The 17058-nt window shown below is 57.5% G+C and overlaps 6 protein-coding genes across 6 annotated transcripts; 2 read left to right on the top strand and 4 right to left on the bottom strand.

Annotated features, from left to right (window-relative positions):
• Positions 1 to 360: 360 nt before the first annotated feature.
• Positions 361 to 5220, top strand: EX895_000944 (uncharacterized protein; the record flags this gene model as incomplete). The annotated part of the gene is made up of 1 exon (XM_029881545.1): positions 361 to 5220. The coding sequence occupies one exon, from the start codon at positions 361 to 363 to the stop codon at positions 5218 to 5220; it is 4860 nt and encodes a 1619-aa protein (XP_029742931.1).
• A 108-nt stretch (positions 5221 to 5328) lies between these two features.
• On the bottom strand, positions 5329 to 6259 carry EX895_000943 (uncharacterized protein; the record flags this gene model as incomplete). Its single annotated transcript, XM_029881544.1, has 2 exons — positions 5329 to 5365; positions 5559 to 6259. The coding sequence occupies 2 exons, from the start codon at positions 6257 to 6259 to the stop codon at positions 5329 to 5331; spliced, it is 738 nt and encodes a 245-aa protein (XP_029742930.1).
• A 367-nt stretch (positions 6260 to 6626) lies between these two features.
• Positions 6627 to 9302, top strand: EX895_000942 (uncharacterized protein; the record flags this gene model as incomplete). Its single annotated transcript, XM_029881543.1, has 1 exon — positions 6627 to 9302. The coding sequence occupies one exon, from the start codon at positions 6627 to 6629 to the stop codon at positions 9300 to 9302; it is 2676 nt and encodes an 891-aa protein (XP_029742929.1).
• A 381-nt stretch (positions 9303 to 9683) lies between these two features.
• Positions 9684 to 10175, bottom strand: EX895_000941 (uncharacterized protein; the record flags this gene model as incomplete). Its single annotated transcript, XM_029881542.1, has 1 exon — positions 9684 to 10175. The coding sequence occupies one exon, from the start codon at positions 10173 to 10175 to the stop codon at positions 9684 to 9686; it is 492 nt and encodes a 163-aa protein (XP_029742928.1).
• An 887-nt stretch (positions 10176 to 11062) lies between these two features.
• Positions 11063 to 12829, bottom strand: EX895_000940 (uncharacterized protein; the record flags this gene model as incomplete). Its single annotated transcript, XM_029881541.1, has 1 exon — positions 11063 to 12829. One exon carries the CDS (start codon positions 12827 to 12829, stop codon positions 11063 to 11065), a length of 1767 nt encoding a protein of 588 aa, XP_029742927.1.
• An 871-nt stretch (positions 12830 to 13700) lies between these two features.
• Positions 13701 to 16361, bottom strand: EX895_000939 (uncharacterized protein; the record flags this gene model as incomplete). The annotated part of the gene is made up of 1 exon (XM_029881540.1): positions 13701 to 16361. The coding sequence occupies one exon, from the start codon at positions 16359 to 16361 to the stop codon at positions 13701 to 13703; it is 2661 nt and encodes an 886-aa protein (XP_029742926.1).
• Positions 16362 to 17058: the final 697 nt, after the last annotated feature.

Here is a 17058-nt window from a genome sequence, read left to right as displayed (position 1 = left end):
TCATTCACCAATCACCCACCTTTGCATTGCTTGTCCAAATCTTATACGGCTGTTCTATCTCCGAATCTCGTCTACGTTCCTGCAACGAATCCGCCAACTTTGTGACTTAACTCGATTCGCCTTTGGTCCCATCATTCTGCAACTCTTTGGCCTAGTCGACTCAGCAGCACCTCTCCACACCCTTCGCCTACTCATAGCGCGCCTCTCGTTTCGACGACACCACTCCTCGCACCCTCTTTTCTGGATCATTTGTTACCGTCTCTGCTTTCATGTCGACCTGACCATTCGTCATCATCCATAAAGGCCTCCATCCGAACCCACCACCAACTTAGCCTTGGCTTGATCATCTCGTCTCTGGCCATGTCGGTTCCTACATCCAGCTCAGCCCAGTCTCATGCCGCGCTAGATCAGCTTTCTACCTCTGTTGACAGCACCACACACTCTTCGACGACACCCGCTCCGCCCTCAGCGCCGTCGGCCGTCATCGCAGATCCAGAAGATGAAAGCCACAGCGAGTCTTCCAGGAGCGCCGCTCCCTCCAGCGAGAAAGTTGGTCCCGTCTCCACAGCTGGCGACGAAAAGCCGGGCTACGAGTACAACCCTGGCAACCGCACATTCGTCGGTGGCAAACACAAGGAAAAGTGGTACCAGGTCTGGCGTCCCAAGAACCCGCCACCTGCTCCACCATCCAGCCTTGACGACGCCACCCTCACTCCCCTCGCCAACGCCAACCTCATCAACCGCATCTTTTTCCAGTGGATGACCCCCATCATGGTGCTTGGATACCAGCGTCCCCTCGAGGCTACCGACCTCTGGGCACTCTCCGAGGACCTCAGCGCTAAGCGGCTCGGTGGCCAGCTCAACAAAGACTGGGAACGCCGCGTCCGCCAAGCCAAAGAGTACAACGCCAAGCTCGAGTCGGGTGAGATCCAGCCCGGATGGAGGAGACGCACCTCGTGGGCGCTCCGATCCACCCTCAACCCCAAGGGCGGCAACCTCCAACAACGCGAAGCCAAGTGGAGAGCCCCGCCACGACCAGCCCCTTCCGCCGCCGCTGCACCTGCTGGGCCTCCCAAGCCTGGCCAGCCGAAGCCCAAGATCGTCAAAGATCCATCAGGCCACAAGAAGCCATCACTGGTCTGGGCCATGCATGATCAACTCGGATGGAAGCTGTGGTCTGGTCTCGTTTTCAAAATCGTCGGTGATGCCTCGCTCATTACGTCGCCTCTCGTACTCAAGGTTATCATCAAGTATGCCCAAGAGCTCTACACGGCTCCTGCTCGTGGCGTTCCTGGTCCTCCTGTCGGCCACGGTGTTGGCCTGTCGTTCGCCCTCTTCTTCATGCAGATCATCTCCTCTCTCGGCACCCATCAGTTTTTCTGGCGCTCCATGTCGTGCGGTGTCGAGTCGCGTGCCGCGCTCATCACTGCCATCTTTGAACGCGCCATGAGGATGAACGGCAAGGCAAGATCCAGCGGCAAGCTCATCAACCACATCTCCACCGACTGCAGTCGTATCGACTTTGCCTCGGCGTGGTTCTCCGTCATTTTTGCCGCTCCCGTTCAGATGATCATCTGTATCATTATCCTGCTCACCCAACTAGGTCCAGCCGCTCTCGCCGGTTTCGCCATCATGGTGCTCGCCGTCCCCTTGCAGTTGCAGGCCATGAAGGCGCTCTTCACGATCCGACGCGCTTCGATGAAGTGGACCGATGCACGCGCCAAGACCATCCAAGAGGTGCTCGGTGGCATGCGCATCGTCAAGTCCTTTTCGCACGAAGCCAAGTTCCTCGAGCGCATCTACGACATTCGCAAGAACGAGCTCAACGGCATCCGCAAGATTCTCATCATTCGATCCGCCAACAACGCCATCGCCTTCAGTTTGCCCATCCTCGCGGCTGTGCTCGCCTTTGTCGTCTACAGCCTCATTGGTCACGATCTCGACCCTGCCGTCGTCTTCCCGTCCCTCACGCTCTTCCAGCTGCTCAGGATGCCGCTCATGTTCTTGCCCCTCTCGCTGTCCGCCACCACGGACGCCAGGAACGCGTTCGATCGTCTCTACACCGTCTTCACGGCCGAGCAGCTCGAGGACACGGTCGAGCACGACCAGGATAGCAAGTACGCCCTTGTCGTCCGTAACGCCTCCTTCCGATGGGAGACCGTCGAGGCGGACGAGGCCCTCCAGTCTAAGTCCAAGCCTAAAGCAGGTGCCAAGGGCGCTGACGGAGCTAAGAGCGTCTCGGCATCTGGTCCTGGCATGTTCGGCAAAGCAAAGAAGCTGATGAAAAAGTCGGCTGCCCCTCCCGCCGCCAACGAGCCCAGTCTTCCCGCTCCCGTTTCGGCCAAAAAGTCCAACACTGACAATGCGCGGCGGCTGCAAGAGATTCAAGCTGAGCAAGACGACTCTGTCGCCGATGGCGACAACGAGGCGATTATCACCGAGGCTCAACTCGAACCCACACTGCGCGAAACCACCGAAGCCGAAAAACCCGTGGACGAGGTGCAGGAGCCCTTCTCCATGTCTCACATCGACCTTGAGATCCAGCGCGGCGAGCTCGTCGCGATCGTCGGCCCCGTCGGCTCCGGCAAATCATCTTTCCTCCAGGCTTGCATCGGCGAGATGCGTCAGACCGGTGGCTCTGTCCGATGGGGCAGCGAGCGTGTCGCTTACTGTTCTCAGAGCGCTTGGATTCAGAACGCCACTCTGCGTGACAATGTCCTCTTTGGCCAGTCCTTTGACGAAGAGCGTTACTGGGAGGCCATCAAGGTGTCGGAACTCGAGGCAGATCTTGCTATCCTGCCTGCTGGCGATCTCACCGAGATTGGCGAGAAGGGGGTCAACCTCAGTGGTGGCCAGAAGCAGCGAGTCAACATTGCCCGTGCCCTCTACTACAACGCCGACATTGTCTGCTTGGACGACCCGCTCTCGGCCGTCGATGCGCACGTCGGAAAGGCCTTGTTCTACAACGCGATCATGGGTCTGCGCGCCAGAGGCGCCACCGTGCTGCTCGTCACCCACGCTCTCCACTTTCTTCCCGATGTCGACCGGATTATCACTCTCGAAGATGGCCGCATCGTCGAGATGGGCACGTACGACGAGCTCAACACGGCCAACGGCCCGTTCCAACGCCTCGTGGTCGAATTTGGCGGTGAAAAGGAAAAAGACGAAGAGCAGAAGAAGGAAGACGAGGCTGAGGCCATCGAAGAGACGGAGGAGGACATCATAAAGGCCAAGAAGGCGGATCGTGCCAATCTCTCTGGCGGCAAGTCAGGCGACAAGGCAGGAGCGCTCATGCAGGCCGAGGAGCGAAACACGGGCTCTGTGTCGCTGCGCGTCTACCTCACCTATCTCAAGTACGGCCGTGGCGCGTACATGGTCCCCATCTGCGTGACGAGCATTGTGCTCATGCAGGTGGCCAACATCCTCAACTCGTACTGGCTGATCTGGTGGCAGAAGAATCACTTCCACCAGCCCATCGGCTTCTACATGGGGATCTACGCGATGCTGGGCATCGTCATGACCATCTTCACCTTCATCATGGGCTGCGCCATGGGTTTCCTCAGCTACTACGCGTGTAAGCGTGTCCACCACGAGGCGATTCAGCGTGTCGTGTATGCGCCCATGGCCTGGCTCGACGTGACACCGATCGGCCGGATCATGAACCGCTTCTCCAAGGATGTTGACGTGGTCGACAACCAGCTGGCAGATGCGGTCCGAATGGCGGCCAACACGCTGGCGTCGGTCGCTGGTGCTGTTATCCTGATCACGATCCTCACGCACTACTTTGTGATTGCCGTTGCCGTAGTTCTCGTCTTCTACTTTTTCGGTGCAATCTTCTACCGATCCTCGGCGCGAGAAGTCAAGCGACTCGACGCGATCTTGCGATCCAGTCTCTACTCGCACTTTTCCGAGACGCTTTCAGGTCTGGCCACTATCCGAGCCTACCGCGAGACCGACACGTTCATCAAGGAGAACCAGAAGCGAATGGACGTCGAGAACCGTGCCTACTACCTCAGCATCACCAACCAGCGATGGCTCGGCGTTCGTCTCGACATGCTCGGTGCGCTTCTCGTGCTCATCGTCGCGCTGCTGACCACTGCCAGCTCGACACCCATCACCGGCGGCAACGCGGGAATTGCGCTCACCTACATGCTGACCGTTTCTCAGGCCTTCTCGTGGATGACGCGCCAGATCGCCGAAGTCGAGAACGACTCGGCGTCGGTCGAGCGTCTGCTGTACTACGCCGAAGAGCTGGAGCAGGAGAAAGCACAGGCGCGACCGGACAACCCGACGCGCGAGTCATGGCCCGAGGAGGGCCGCATCTCTTTCAAGGATATCTGGCTCAGCTACCGACCGGGTCTGCCGTCGGTGCTCAAGGGGATCTCGTTCGAGGTGGGCAGCGGCGAGAAGGTCGGCATTGTCGGTCGAACGGGTGCAGGCAAGAGTTCGCTCCTGACGGCACTGCTGCGATTGGTGGAGCTGAGCAAGGGCTCGATCGAGATCGACGGTATCGACGTGGGCAACATTGGGTTGGAGGACCTGAGGCGCAAGCTGGCCATCTTGCCTCAAGAGCCCTTGCTGTTCAGTGGAACGCTTCGAACCAATTTGGATCCCTTCGGCATCTACGACGATGCACGACTCAACGACGCGCTCAAGCGAGCGTACCTGATTGGCGACGACACACACACGCACGGCGCGGCGACGCCTGTGATGCCCGCCATCGAAGCAGGCAGCGAGACGGTCTCTGTCTCGGACGCCGAGAAGAAGGCTCTTGCGGTTTCAGGCGATTCGACGCCCGGCCGATCCGTGTCGCGCATCAACCTCGACACGGTGATCGAAGAAGAAGGCGGCAACCTGTCGGTGGGTCAACGATCGCTCGTCTCGCTGGCTAGGGCGTTGGTGAAGAACTCCAAGATCATCTTGTTGGATGAAGCGACCGCCTCGGTCGACCTGGAGACTGACGCCAAGATCCAGCAGACGATTCGAGAGGAGTTTGCCAACCGCACCATCCTGTGCATTGCGCACCGTCTGAGGACGATCTTGTCGTACGATCGCATCGCTGTGTTCGACAAGGGTGAGCTCGCCGAGTACGCTAGCCCGTTGGAGCTGTTTGATCGACCGGACGGCATCTTCCACAGCATGTGCGAGAGAAGCAACATCACTCGCGACGAGATCGTGCGCAACGCTACCAAGCCGTCCTCTGCCGCTGCTTTCGAATGATGCCCTTATAGACTCATTGCTTCGTTTGCCAAGCTGCTCTTCGCATGAATAACATAATAACTTACATACACAGCACATGCACACGGAATCGTTCACAATTGGAATCCTTTACCCTTTCAGATCCCAAATCGGCTCTTCGTTCTGACTGAGCGCAAAGTTTGCAAGTTGACGACGGATGATGAACGGAATGAGTACAAGTACAGATGACTGTGGATGAGCGTCGTCTTTGCGGTTCTTCCTTTCTCTCCTTGCAGCCGTAGGATCCCATCTGGTTTCCGCTCTTCGGCTTGCTGATCTTTGCGATGTTCTTCTTCAAAATATCGAGCACCACCGCATACATGTTCCTCATGTCCGTCAGGTGCATCTTCAACCGATACACCGTCTTCCTATCGTGCTCCCTGATCGCCTCTGCATAATCTTTGACCCCGGGATATCGAACCAGCTTCGCCGCCAGATCGCCCCTCGCCGAGTGGAAAGTGAACGGAGTGGCGATGAGGTTGTACGCCGACTCCTGGGTTCGGACGATCTCGTTGAGCGCTTCTTCCTGGATGGAAACGCCGAACGTATCGCCGTCTTCGATCTGGGGCATCTGGAGGTTGATATACATCTTGAGGGCGTCTGTGAGCTCGATGAGTGTGTCCCATTCGGCGCGGAGGTCGTCGAAGGCCGTAGTGAGGTAGGTGGAAGTGTGCAGGATGCCGGTGTAGACGTGCGCTGCATCTTGGTGCGAAGAGGAGGAGCCACCGTTGACCGCAGCATCGGCCGTCTTGCGCTTCTTGCTGCTCGAACCATCATCGCTCGAGCTTGCTGGATAGACAGTGGTATCGATTCCAATGGAGCTAGGATCAAAGTAACGAGACTTGGAAAAGAGATGCTCCTTGTCACTGTCGACCTGGGCGATCTTGGCGTTGAGCGAGAGGATCTTTTCTGGAAGTTTCTTTTGGATGATGGCGATGGCGTTGTCGCGGATACTCTGCTGCCAAGCTTCGAGCGCGTCCAGAGTGGACGGCTCAAATTGCAGCTTTACTGCCTCTGACATTGTCGCGGTGCAAGAGCGAGTTGTGGACCGAGTGCTCGAGGTTGCGTGGTAGATGGAAGCGAAGGAGGTGCGAAGGAGTGAAAGGCACAGACAATACGAAAGGGTCTCGAGCTCCACTCTGCACAACCTAACAAATTCGACTGAGCCCACAACCGTGCACCGACCAACACGTCAACTAGTGACTTCCGACATGCAGGTCACTTACACCACTCCACTGTCAGTCTCTCATTGGTCGCAATTCTCTTCATTCGAGGCTCATCAAGCGCACGTTACGGCCCTGGACGCCGAATGGTCTTCTAAGCAGAGATAGCATTGTGCCCCGCTGCTTTTGCACTAGGTGCTCAAGCCTTTGCTGCAGTCCGCAACCATGGCTCTCCAATTCGACGAAGCCGAGTTGCTCAAAGCCTACCATCTCGACTCACTCGAGCCATTATCATGGCACACGACAGAAACCGAGGCGGATGACAAAGGCGCCGCTTCTTCCATGGCTGTAGCTGACGATCCTGATCCGCTCGGCCTCCGCTCGTCCATGGCCACATTCCGCGGCCTACCCAAGGACATCAAGATGCAAACTTCTCTCTCGTCCAAAGCATTCGACGCCAAAGTGTTTCTCTCTACCATCCACCCGGATGCCACCTTTGCCGACCTATCGCATGGCATTCAGCACCTCAAGAGTAGCATCGATCAGCGCTCCGAGGCCCTCAAAGTGCTGGTCGAAGACAACTTTGACCGCTTCGTCGCGGTCAAAGCTACCACCGACGGAGTCTACCGCGAGATGCGAGATACAGAGTCTGGACCTCTGCAGCCGCAGGAAGACTACGGCGTCGCCTCGCTCAACAATATCCTCGCAAACGCCTCGGCAAAGGCAGACCAAGTCTTCATGCCCGTCCTCGAAAACAATCTCAAGACCATCAAGCTCCGATCGACGCTCAACGTCTTCGAACGTTCCAAGTTCTTTTTCAACTTGCCCAGCTCTCTTTCCGAATCCGTCGAAATGGGCAGATACGACGTAGCGCTGCGCGACTACAAGAAGGGCAAGTATCTCCTCGACAGCCGGCCTGGCCAGCTCTTGGCAGTGGGTAGCGCCAAACAGCCAGAGTCTGCAGGCGGGGGAGCGAGGAATGACATCCAGCAGAAACGTGTGTTTGCCAAAGTGTGGGATGCCGTCGAAGTCACGATGAAGGATATGCAGAGTCGGCTCACTGCGCAACTGCGCGAACAGCGACGCAGCGTCGACGAGCAGGAAAAGACGATCGAAATCCTGCTCGAGTTGGATCCCACCGACGACCCCGTGTCGATCTTCCTCGAAGCGCAGCACCAGCACTTGCGCAGTGTGATGCGCAAGACATTTGATGCGGGTGTGGCGCGCATCGAGACGGTGCGCTCGGCCCAGCGGCCGTCGAGCAGCTCGGCCGACCGCGATCGTGCGAAGGATCTGCAGAAGAGCATGCGATTGTCGGGCAGGATCGATGCATCGTTCGACAAGTGCACGGGTGCCGACAGCTGGAAAGCCATGTTCGACTTAGTCAAGGCACTGTCAGAGACCATCACGGGCTCGCTGCCGAGTTTCTGGCGTGTGGCCAAGAATCACGCCGAAGGAAAGTTCACAAAGAGTAAAACACGCCTCGGCGGCTCCTCGTCGGCAACAACGGCGACGCAAGGCACTGCCATGTCAGCGCAGAATAAGGCATGGGCCGTCGAAGCCCTAGACGCATACATCAGCCTGGTGTCGCATCTCTTTTCGCTCACAGACATGTCGATTCTCGTGAGGCAGCCGCTGCCCACACAACTACCTGAATGGGTTCCCGCAGGAACATCCTCGCCCACAGCAGCACACTACATGCGCGAGATGCTCACGCAGCTCGTGGAAGCGTGCAACGACCTGGCTTCGCTCGGGATCACCTCTGCAAGCTCGTTGCGGGGCCTGCTGACCAACGCACGCTTCAGCTTCGTGCAGGTCTTGTGCGTGCTGTGGCAGGAGGACGCCAAGCTGTTCCACATGCTTGAAGACTGGACGTTGAATGCGGATGAACAGGCGACTACGCTGCATCTGCGCGAACTCGCTGCGTTTCACAAGAGCAATGCTCGACATGCGTTCCACCTTGCTGGGGGCAGGTCGCCATCGACACCGGTGTCGGCACTCGAGGCGAGTCGCAAGAACAGGCATGGGGAGCAGCCGGTTGCGCCCGAGTTCACAGCGAGGATCAAAGGCGCCTTTCTGGATGCGCTATACGCCTTTCTGGATGGGCTGGTCCATCTGGCGTTTTCCGAGTATAGCCCGCTAGAGCCGCGCACGGCGCTATCGGTGCAGAGTGTGCCCGGGCATCCGGGAAGCGTCGTCGATGTGAAGGATCTGGACACGCGCGTGCTACTGAGCGTGACGAATGTCTCGCACCTCTCGCGTGTCGTTGTTCCGAGTTTGGTGAAACAGTTCGCAGACGCTTACGCCGTGTCCATGGACGAGGACCTGGCGACGCTCACGGAGGTGTCGACGCAGCTCGATGCGATTCTGTTCAACGACTATATCAAGCGCAAGTCCGCGCTGGTATCCGAGATCCTCTCACACGGCATTCTTGGCTCGGGCATCGACTGGGCCGGCATCCCCAAGCCGTCCGCAGTGCACCCGTTCATCTACCAAGCGCTGCTGTCGCTCGTTCAGGTGCACGCACACGTGCGCAGCATCGCCAAACCGCTCGTCACCCGCACCATCACCACGCTCGTCGACGACCTGGCTCAGACCACGCTGCAGTCGTTCCAGCGCATCTCGCGCTTCGGCATGGGCGGCATGCTCCAAGCCACACTCGAGATCGAGTTCTTGCACCAGACGCTCAGCGCCTTCATCAGTGCCAAGGCGGAAGCGCTGCTCAAACAGGTGTACGAGACCATCTCGCACAAGTACAAGCGTGTCGAGGCCGGCGACAAGGAGCAGCTGCAGCACGAGCTGGAGCGCGTCAAGCAGATTCTGATGCAGAGCAGGAAGGCGACCGCCTTGGAGTTCCTGTGCTTCCGCAAGTCGAGAAAGGACAGGGAGGAAGCTGGGTGAGCTCCCCAGCCTGGAGAGCGGAAGGTGTGCGCTCTTTTCAACGCGGGGCAGTCGAGCTTCAAATCGCGGGTTTGGTACACAGTCTGATCGGGGCCCACAGGAGGCGCTACTCCGGCTCAGACGAGAAAAACCTTTTGTAGCAAGAGTGGAAAGTGCATTAGAAAGCCAGACCGTGCAAGAGAAACAATGAAACCGCCGGTCTCCGTGCGTGCGTAAGAGACAAGAACAGAGAAGTGAGAGGAGAACCTGATTGGTGGTAACGGGATGCTGTGAGGTCTCGACGGATGCAAAGCGTGCTGTAAGGTGTCAACATTTTGGGTAGTGGTGGTGATGGAGATGGTCGTACTCGAGGAAGAGCTTGTGCTCTTTGTTTCCTAGATTCTATGCGCTAGGCAGTGCCGGCTGCCCCGTCCCGGGCAAGGTATCTGGGATGATGGGCGCGACCTGTTTATTCCCCTCGGCCATCATCCTCTGCATCAACACGCCCACGCCCTCGAACACACCCAGCAAGATGCCACACATGATGCCAGAGCCGATGGCGGTCTTTGGCCCGCTCCTGATGGCGAGGCCGCCGCCGGTCATGAAGCCGGCGATGATGGCGTTCCACGGGTCCTCCTTTTGGCGGATGCCCTTGACGGCGCAGTCGAACGAGGAGAACATGCCGCCCCACACGCCGAAGTTGCCTCCGAGCACGGGGGCACGCGCCTTGATTGCAGAGAGTGAGCCGGGCAGGCGTTCACCCCGGGGCGAGTTGCGGGCGCCTTTGATACCGTGCCAGATCGTGCCGCCAACGGCACCCATAGCGAACGCTCCGCCGAAGTCGTTGAGGATCACCCATGGGCAGGGATCGCGTGTGTGGTCTGCGTGCGCCATTGTGAAAGCTTTGTGAGGAGTTGTTGATCAAAAGATTGAGGTTGAGATGCACAGGTCTGTCGATACGATCTGTGTAGAGGCCGGTTACGAACGGTTACACCGGATGTGGTGGTGATTGCTGTACGAGCTTTTCTCTGTGCTGTGCGAGCGTACGTTGCGAGAGCAGAGGTCTAGGTGCAGATCTTTGTCAACAAGTACACCTCGATTCACTGCTTCGTGTCCGAGCTGCTTTCCGATATGCCAGGTGCCGTGAAACTGGTACGTCTGATAAACGATGTCCCAACGAGTAATGTGCGAAGTTCCGAGCTAAAAGAATCCGAGACGCCAGCGTTTCGCTCGCGTAGTCTGTTGCGGTGATATCAGCGTCTGCTCGAGCTTATCAGCCGATGGATGCTAGGTGCTGGAGGGAAGTCGTCGCAGGGAGAGAGAAAAGCTGGTTATGTAAGAAGGGATGATGATGAGAAGCTCGACAGCAACTCCACTAGCCAAACGACTTGTATCTATCTCTCCCTCTCTTTCTGTGTCAAAAACGTCAAAATTGATTCCGAGTTCCATCTCTGCCTCTCTCTTGCGGGAAGAAACGAACAAAAGCTGAGCCAAGAATATTTTTTTTTGCGAAAGCACGAAGGAAGGAATCGGGGTTCAGCCTCCAAAGCAGTCAATTTGTGGCGCTTCCCGATTTGACGAGCGAATTTCGCGCGAGAAAGGAAGCTCTTCTTCCACTCTAACACCCGTCACTGTGCCGCTGTCATGCTGCTCCTTAACGCAATAGACATCTTCACAAACGAGTTTTGGCACGGCCACTCTCATTCACAAATATTATCGAGACAACCATACCCCAGCACCTATTACGACAAGGAAGCACTTCTATTTCAGAGATGGAAGCGTCAGGCATCCATAGCCGCCCGATTGATCTGCGGCGTCTCCTTCGGATCCACATACTTGACATGGCCCAACCCAGCCCAATCACCCCACACCTTCCACCACGGCACACCCTCCGGCACCTTCGCCCCCGCCTTCAATCCCGTATACTTAAAGTCATCCCACTTGGGAAAGTGCGCCCGCAACAAGTAATTCACCTGCCAGTCCGGTTGCATGCTGGTCACCCTCCCGCTCTTGGCATCGATGTACCAGCTCTTGCATCCACTGGTAAAGACGAGCTTGGACATGGCCTTAGCGATCCAGTGCTGTTCATCGAGCTCGGCTTTAAGCTTCACCTCGAATGTGGGGATTTTGTAGTTCTCAAGTTTTGGGTCGGCGGAGAGCGAGGGGGAGGGCATGTGGTCGATGGCGAACTGCGGGGGGCGAGCCGCGGCGAGGACCGGCTTGGCGACTTCCAGCAGGAAGTTGACAGTGCATTCTGAGGCAAAAATGAGCGATTGATTGCCCGTGCCCGTGTTGGCTGCGTTGATTGAGCCCATGTTGGGGAAGCCAGAGTTGAGCGAGGAGCGGTAGGCCAGCATCCCGCCCTCGCCGTACTTGGCCCAGTGGTCGTGCAGTGTCCGGTTGACGCCGACGACCTTCATGGGAGCGCCTGCTGCGTGCGGTTCAAACCCATTCGCCATCACGATCACGTCCGCCTTGATCCTGCGTCCATCCGCAAGTACCACGTGCTGCGGCTCGATTCGCGCCAGCTTGGTGTTCTCGACCTTGACATGCGGTTGACGCAGAGTGGGCAGGTAATCATCGTCGATGATACGACGTTTGCACCCCACCATGAGCTCGTCCTTGCGCGGTAGCAGTATGTCCCAGTACTCCGGCGGTGCGTTCTTCTTCATGTGCGCTTCACATTTGCGGCGCCAGTTCCAGCGGAAGAGTCGTCCCAAGGGATTCTGCAGGATCATGATGAAATGCGACTCGAGCACCAACCAGATGATCAGACGTTGGAACTTGCGCACGAACACGGATTTTTTGAGCAGCCACTTGAAGCCTGGAATCGAGTCGAACGGCTGGTGGGGGTGTGGGGCGATCCAGTGCTTTGAACGCACGAATTGCGTCAAGCTCTTGGAATGTTGGGCGAGATACGGCACGCACTGGGTGGCTGAACAACCATTTCCCACCAGAACCACATCCTTGCCGTTGAGATTCACCGAATGGTCCCAGGCAGCCGTATGGAAGATGGGGCCGGTGAACGACTCATGTCCCTCGATATCACATGGTTTAGGCTGCGATAGGCCGCCCACAGCGCTGACGAAGAACTTGCACACGTAATGATGTTTCTCGCCCTCACCCTTTCCTTTGACCCAGTCCTGACTCCAAACATGCCACAAGCCCGTCTCGCGATCATACCGTGCCTCCAGCACCGTCGTCTGGAAATGAAAGTTCTTGTGCAGATCGTGCTCGGCAGCTACCGTGCCAAAATACCGCTTTAGCTCCTTCTGCTGCGGATAGAACGTCGACCAGTCGCCCTTGGTCGCAAACGAAAACGAGTAGACCGGCGCAGGTACATCGCACGCGCATCCGGGGTACGAGTTGTTGGTCCACGTTCCAGAAGGATCCGGACTGCGTTCGAGGATCTTGATGTCGTGGATGTTGAGTTTGCGCTTGAGTTGACAGGCCATGGCGATGCCAGAGATGCCGGCGCCGACAATCACCACATCGTGGAATTCGGGCGTCAGCTTTGGCTGGTCGAGAGGCGGGAGCGTGGCGGCCATCTTGACTTGCTCGTCGAGATTCAATGATCTAGCACGTTGCAAGTGGTTCACCGAAGGATAGAAGGTTGGAGGGCAAGGAGGAAGCAAGGTGTGAGCGAGCAGAGCTGGCCTTTTGTGCGGAACAGCACCAGAGCGGGGACCGAAAGGCGGACGTGACAGTAGGTGAGGCAGAATGCGGGGTTTGTTACGCCAGAAAGAGGTGTCCACCGTCTAAACTGACAGGACTCCCTTTTCACATGCGCTAAACGAATTTACGTGATGCGCCAAAGCGCAGTTACAGTTTCTACACGCTGCACTCGCACTTGAGCTTAGATTCCGACCAATTTATAGCTCTTACTCTTCGGCGAGCGGTTCTAAACCTTGTCGAAGCGATTCTTGAGTCTGCCATAGCTCAAGTCGCATGCTCTATCATAAGATGAAGTCTGTGCAGACACACCTTGTGTGAAAGCACTTATCCTTCAAACGCCTCTCAATGCATCACAGAGTCACATCCGACACCAATCATGTTTGCAGACAGACACAAGCAGCCTCGTCGAACAATCGCAAACGAACGAGAAAGGACAGTGTTTCACGAAACGAATAAGAAAAACGTCGGTCTAGATCACAGATACAAGAGAGAGTGTTCGATTCGCTGCCCTGACTAGCAAGCCAAGACAAATAAAGGACGGATCAAGATGATTGAGAAAGAAAGCAGAAGAGAAGGTCAGACTGACAAGCCATTCGACCGCTCACAGGGCGGGAAGCATGCAGATCAATAAACGTCCGTGTACGAGTCTGAATAACGATAAGAGAGAGCACGTTGCAAAATTCCGAGCCCTATTCTCTTTCTCAAGAGTGTGATTTTGCGTACAGTCGCTAGCCAAGCACGCATCTAGTTGTGCGAGGTCAGCGTCCACTGGCTGAGCGGAACCGATTTGGGCGTAGCCTGGTCGGCGGCCGAGAGCGAGTCCCACTGCGGCTGCCACAGCACCTGCACCGTTTGCGAGCCAGACTGAGTGCCGCCCAGCTCGATCTGCAGCGCAGTCACGCCCGTGTTGGGGATGTCCGAGTCCTCGGGAGCCGCACTGGAGACAGCAATGCCGTAGATACGGGTGGCGGGAGGGCCATCCGTGGTGAAGACGGCATTTGAAGGGCTCAGAATCTGTACCTTCATCGTCTTGGTACCGCCAAGGCTGACCTTGAGGCCTGTAGCGGCGTTGGGGTCGGTGATGGAGCTCTGCGTCAGCGTGGCCGTCTTTCCGTCCGACGAGACTGTGACGGTGCCGTTGGTTTGCACGCGCCACTGCACGTCGGTGATCTGGCTCGACTGGGCAATCTCGTCCTGGACAAGCACCTGTCGGCGGCCGTTGAGCATGCGAATACCGCGCTGCACTGTGCCGGCGGGCTGGCTGTAGCAGCTGCTCAAGTCGCTGATGAACTGCACGGCGTCCGTGGTGGCGGGCTTGAAGCTGAGGTCGCCGCTCTGCGCAACACCCGTCGTGTTGAACTGGTTGGTAGGGAGACAGTTGGCGACATTCTGGTTCTGCATGTTGATTGTCAACGTGTTCTGGCCGTCGGTGGCCTTGCGGTAGTAAGTCCATCGAGCCGAATCCTGCGTCTCGTTCTTGAAGTAGTCAGTCGAAAGGTAGTTGCCGCTGCCGTACTCGCCAGCCCATCGGGTTCCTAACGCGTCGAGCACAAAGTCACCGGCATCCAGATCACCATGCGTCTGGTGACCGGTGAGGTTCGAGGCCTTGATGCCGACAAATACAGCGCTGGGGTCGGTCCACGAGCTGCGCATGCTGGCCCACGATCCGCGGACATCGTTAAAGAACCGGTCAAGCGGAAGGCCGTTCCAGAAAGCACCTTTGGCGGTCGGCTCGTACCAGAACATGCTCAAAGGGTCAAACGAGGCGTCGGCACGGTCACGCTGGTAGACGGCAGGGCGGGCATCACCCGACAGCTTCGAGTAGAGCATAAGCTGGTTGGCCGTGGTGGCAAACTTGTTGGGGCCGTTGTCACCGTAGGCGAAGAGACCGCCGGGGCCCGAGACGTACATGTGGAAGGCCGAGGTCTTGTACCAGTTGGGGTTCTGCGCCATCAGGTTTTGGTCCGTGCCCGTAGCCGAGATGAGGGCGGAGAGGGCGCGAGCTTGGGCGTTGGTGCCAAAGTACCAATAATTGGCGGTCTCGGACCATGTGCCGTCGTCGTAGGCGCCTCGCATGCAGTTCGCCTTCATGTTGGTGAGCGCCAAATTGATGATGTTGTCGGCGGTGGCGGTGGCGTTGGCATCGCCGTCGCCGCGGATGGCGAGCGCACCGGTGAGCAGACCACCGTTGCAGACGCAGTTCCAATTACCGTCACCATTGTTCGGCAACTTCCACCAACCGCTGTCAGTGGCGTACTGGTTGAGACCGGGCCAGAGACCGTACTGGACGATGGCGTTGCGGATCATGGCCTGCTGGGTGACATTCCAATCGTTGTAGAGCCAATCGTAGGCCATGGCGAAGGCAGAGGTCATTTCGGCCGTGTCGAGGAAGTGGGCGGAGTTCCAGCGGGTGCCGTTTTGACCGAATTCGTTGTTGGTGTTGCCGGCAGCATTGTTGAGCTCAGCGTAGAGACGGTCCTTCCACATGGTGTTGTTCGACAGCTTGTAAGCATAAGCCCAGGCTTTGACACGCATCTGAATGGCTCGGCTGACGTCGAGGATACCGGAACCATCAAAGCCACCGTCGGCGACGTAGGCGACGAAAGGCTCCGCAGCCCACTTAGTAGCGTTGTTGAAGATGGTGGTGTTCCACACGGTAAGGTAGGCGTCGTTAGCGATCTTGTTGGGCAAGCAGTCCCACTCGGCCTTGGTGGTCATGATGCGAGGGTGAGGGCGCAGGTTGGTGAGGCTGTTGGTGGCGGACCACGAGTCGGAGCACGACTGGTTGTGAGCGGCACCGTTGTAATTGGGCGCGGAAGTGTCGACGTACGTCGAAACATAGGAAGGGTTTCCGTACGCGTCGGTGCCCTGGTAGAAGAGCATGTTGTTACCACCGTTCTTGGCAGCCTGCTGTGCGGCGGAGAGGGCAGCACCCTGGACGTTGGGCGTCGAGCCGCTGCCGATGCTGCCACTGCCGCTGTTGCTGCTACCGCTGGACGAGTTGTTGTTGTTGTTGTTGTTCTTGGAGGCGCGCGCGCCGAAGATACCGCCGAGAACAGCACCAGCAATAATAAGGATGAGCAGGGGAATGCCAAACTTGATCCACTTGGAGACGCCGCGCTTGGGCTTGGCGTACGAGTAGGTGGCGGCGGCGTTGCTAGCAGCGTTGCGCTGCTGGCCATAGCCCGCACCTGCACCTACACCAGGTGCCTGGCTGCTGTAGAGGCCCTCAGAGGACTCCTTGTAGGAGCCCTGGTAGCCCGAGGCATGGTCAGGGTAGTCACGGTAGCCGCTAGGGGTCTGGTTGCCATAGCCTTGCTGCTGGTAGGCACCCTGTTGGTAACGCTCGTCGTACTGAGAGGCGTTGGAGTGCATGTAAGGGTCCTGGGGTCGTTGGTAGGACATGGTGGGCGAGTGTGTAGGGGACCTGCCTCCTGAAGAGTTCGCTTCCTGAGTGTGCGGTGACGGGTGGCGATGCAGCGACAGAAAAATATGGCGGCAAAAGAGCGAGAGTGTGTGTATGTGTGTGTAAATACAGTGAACGAGACTGTATGCTGCCGCCGGATGGACGTCAAAGGTTGAGAAGCTTACCTGCAAAGGACGAGCAAACGAACAAGATGGGTAAGTGGGGTGTTAGGGTGGTGGTGATGGTGGTGGTGAGACTACGTCGAAAGGGAGTGCGAAACGAGCTCGGAGATTCGAGCGCAAGCATGTCGAGGCGGTGTCGAGCCAAGCAAGCGGGCGGGCCGCCACAATCGAGGAAATTCACCAGTGACAGCTGGCTTCCGCAGCAACACTCCGAGAGACAGCAGGGAGATGCACAGAGAAAGGGGCGCGCGGCACAATAGGAAAAAAGGTAAATTTTATAATCTTTTAATTCAAATCCTGAGAACAAAAGACCAGCCAAAGTGCAGGGGTCTGCCCGCGCCATGTTGTGTTTGTTCGAGAGAGCAGCGATAATCAATCCAGCTTGGTAGGTGCAGATTTAGGGCTTAGAAAGGCGAAGCATGCATGAGAATGCTTGCTCTCGTTGAGAGCAGCGGACATCAGGCGCACGGCCGGGCCAGTGCACCGGTGTGTGGCTGGCTCGCTGGCTGGAGGT

Source organism: Sporisorium graminicola, chromosome SGRAM_1 (genome assembly GCF_005498985.1).
Source record: "Sporisorium graminicola strain CBS 10092 chromosome SGRAM_1, whole genome shotgun sequence".
In the NCBI taxonomy this organism is placed as follows: domain Eukaryota; kingdom Fungi; phylum Basidiomycota; class Ustilaginomycetes; order Ustilaginales; family Ustilaginaceae; genus Sporisorium; species Sporisorium graminicola.
Note: the sequence above shows the minus strand (reverse complement) of the source record. Positions and strands in the feature narration are given on the sequence as shown.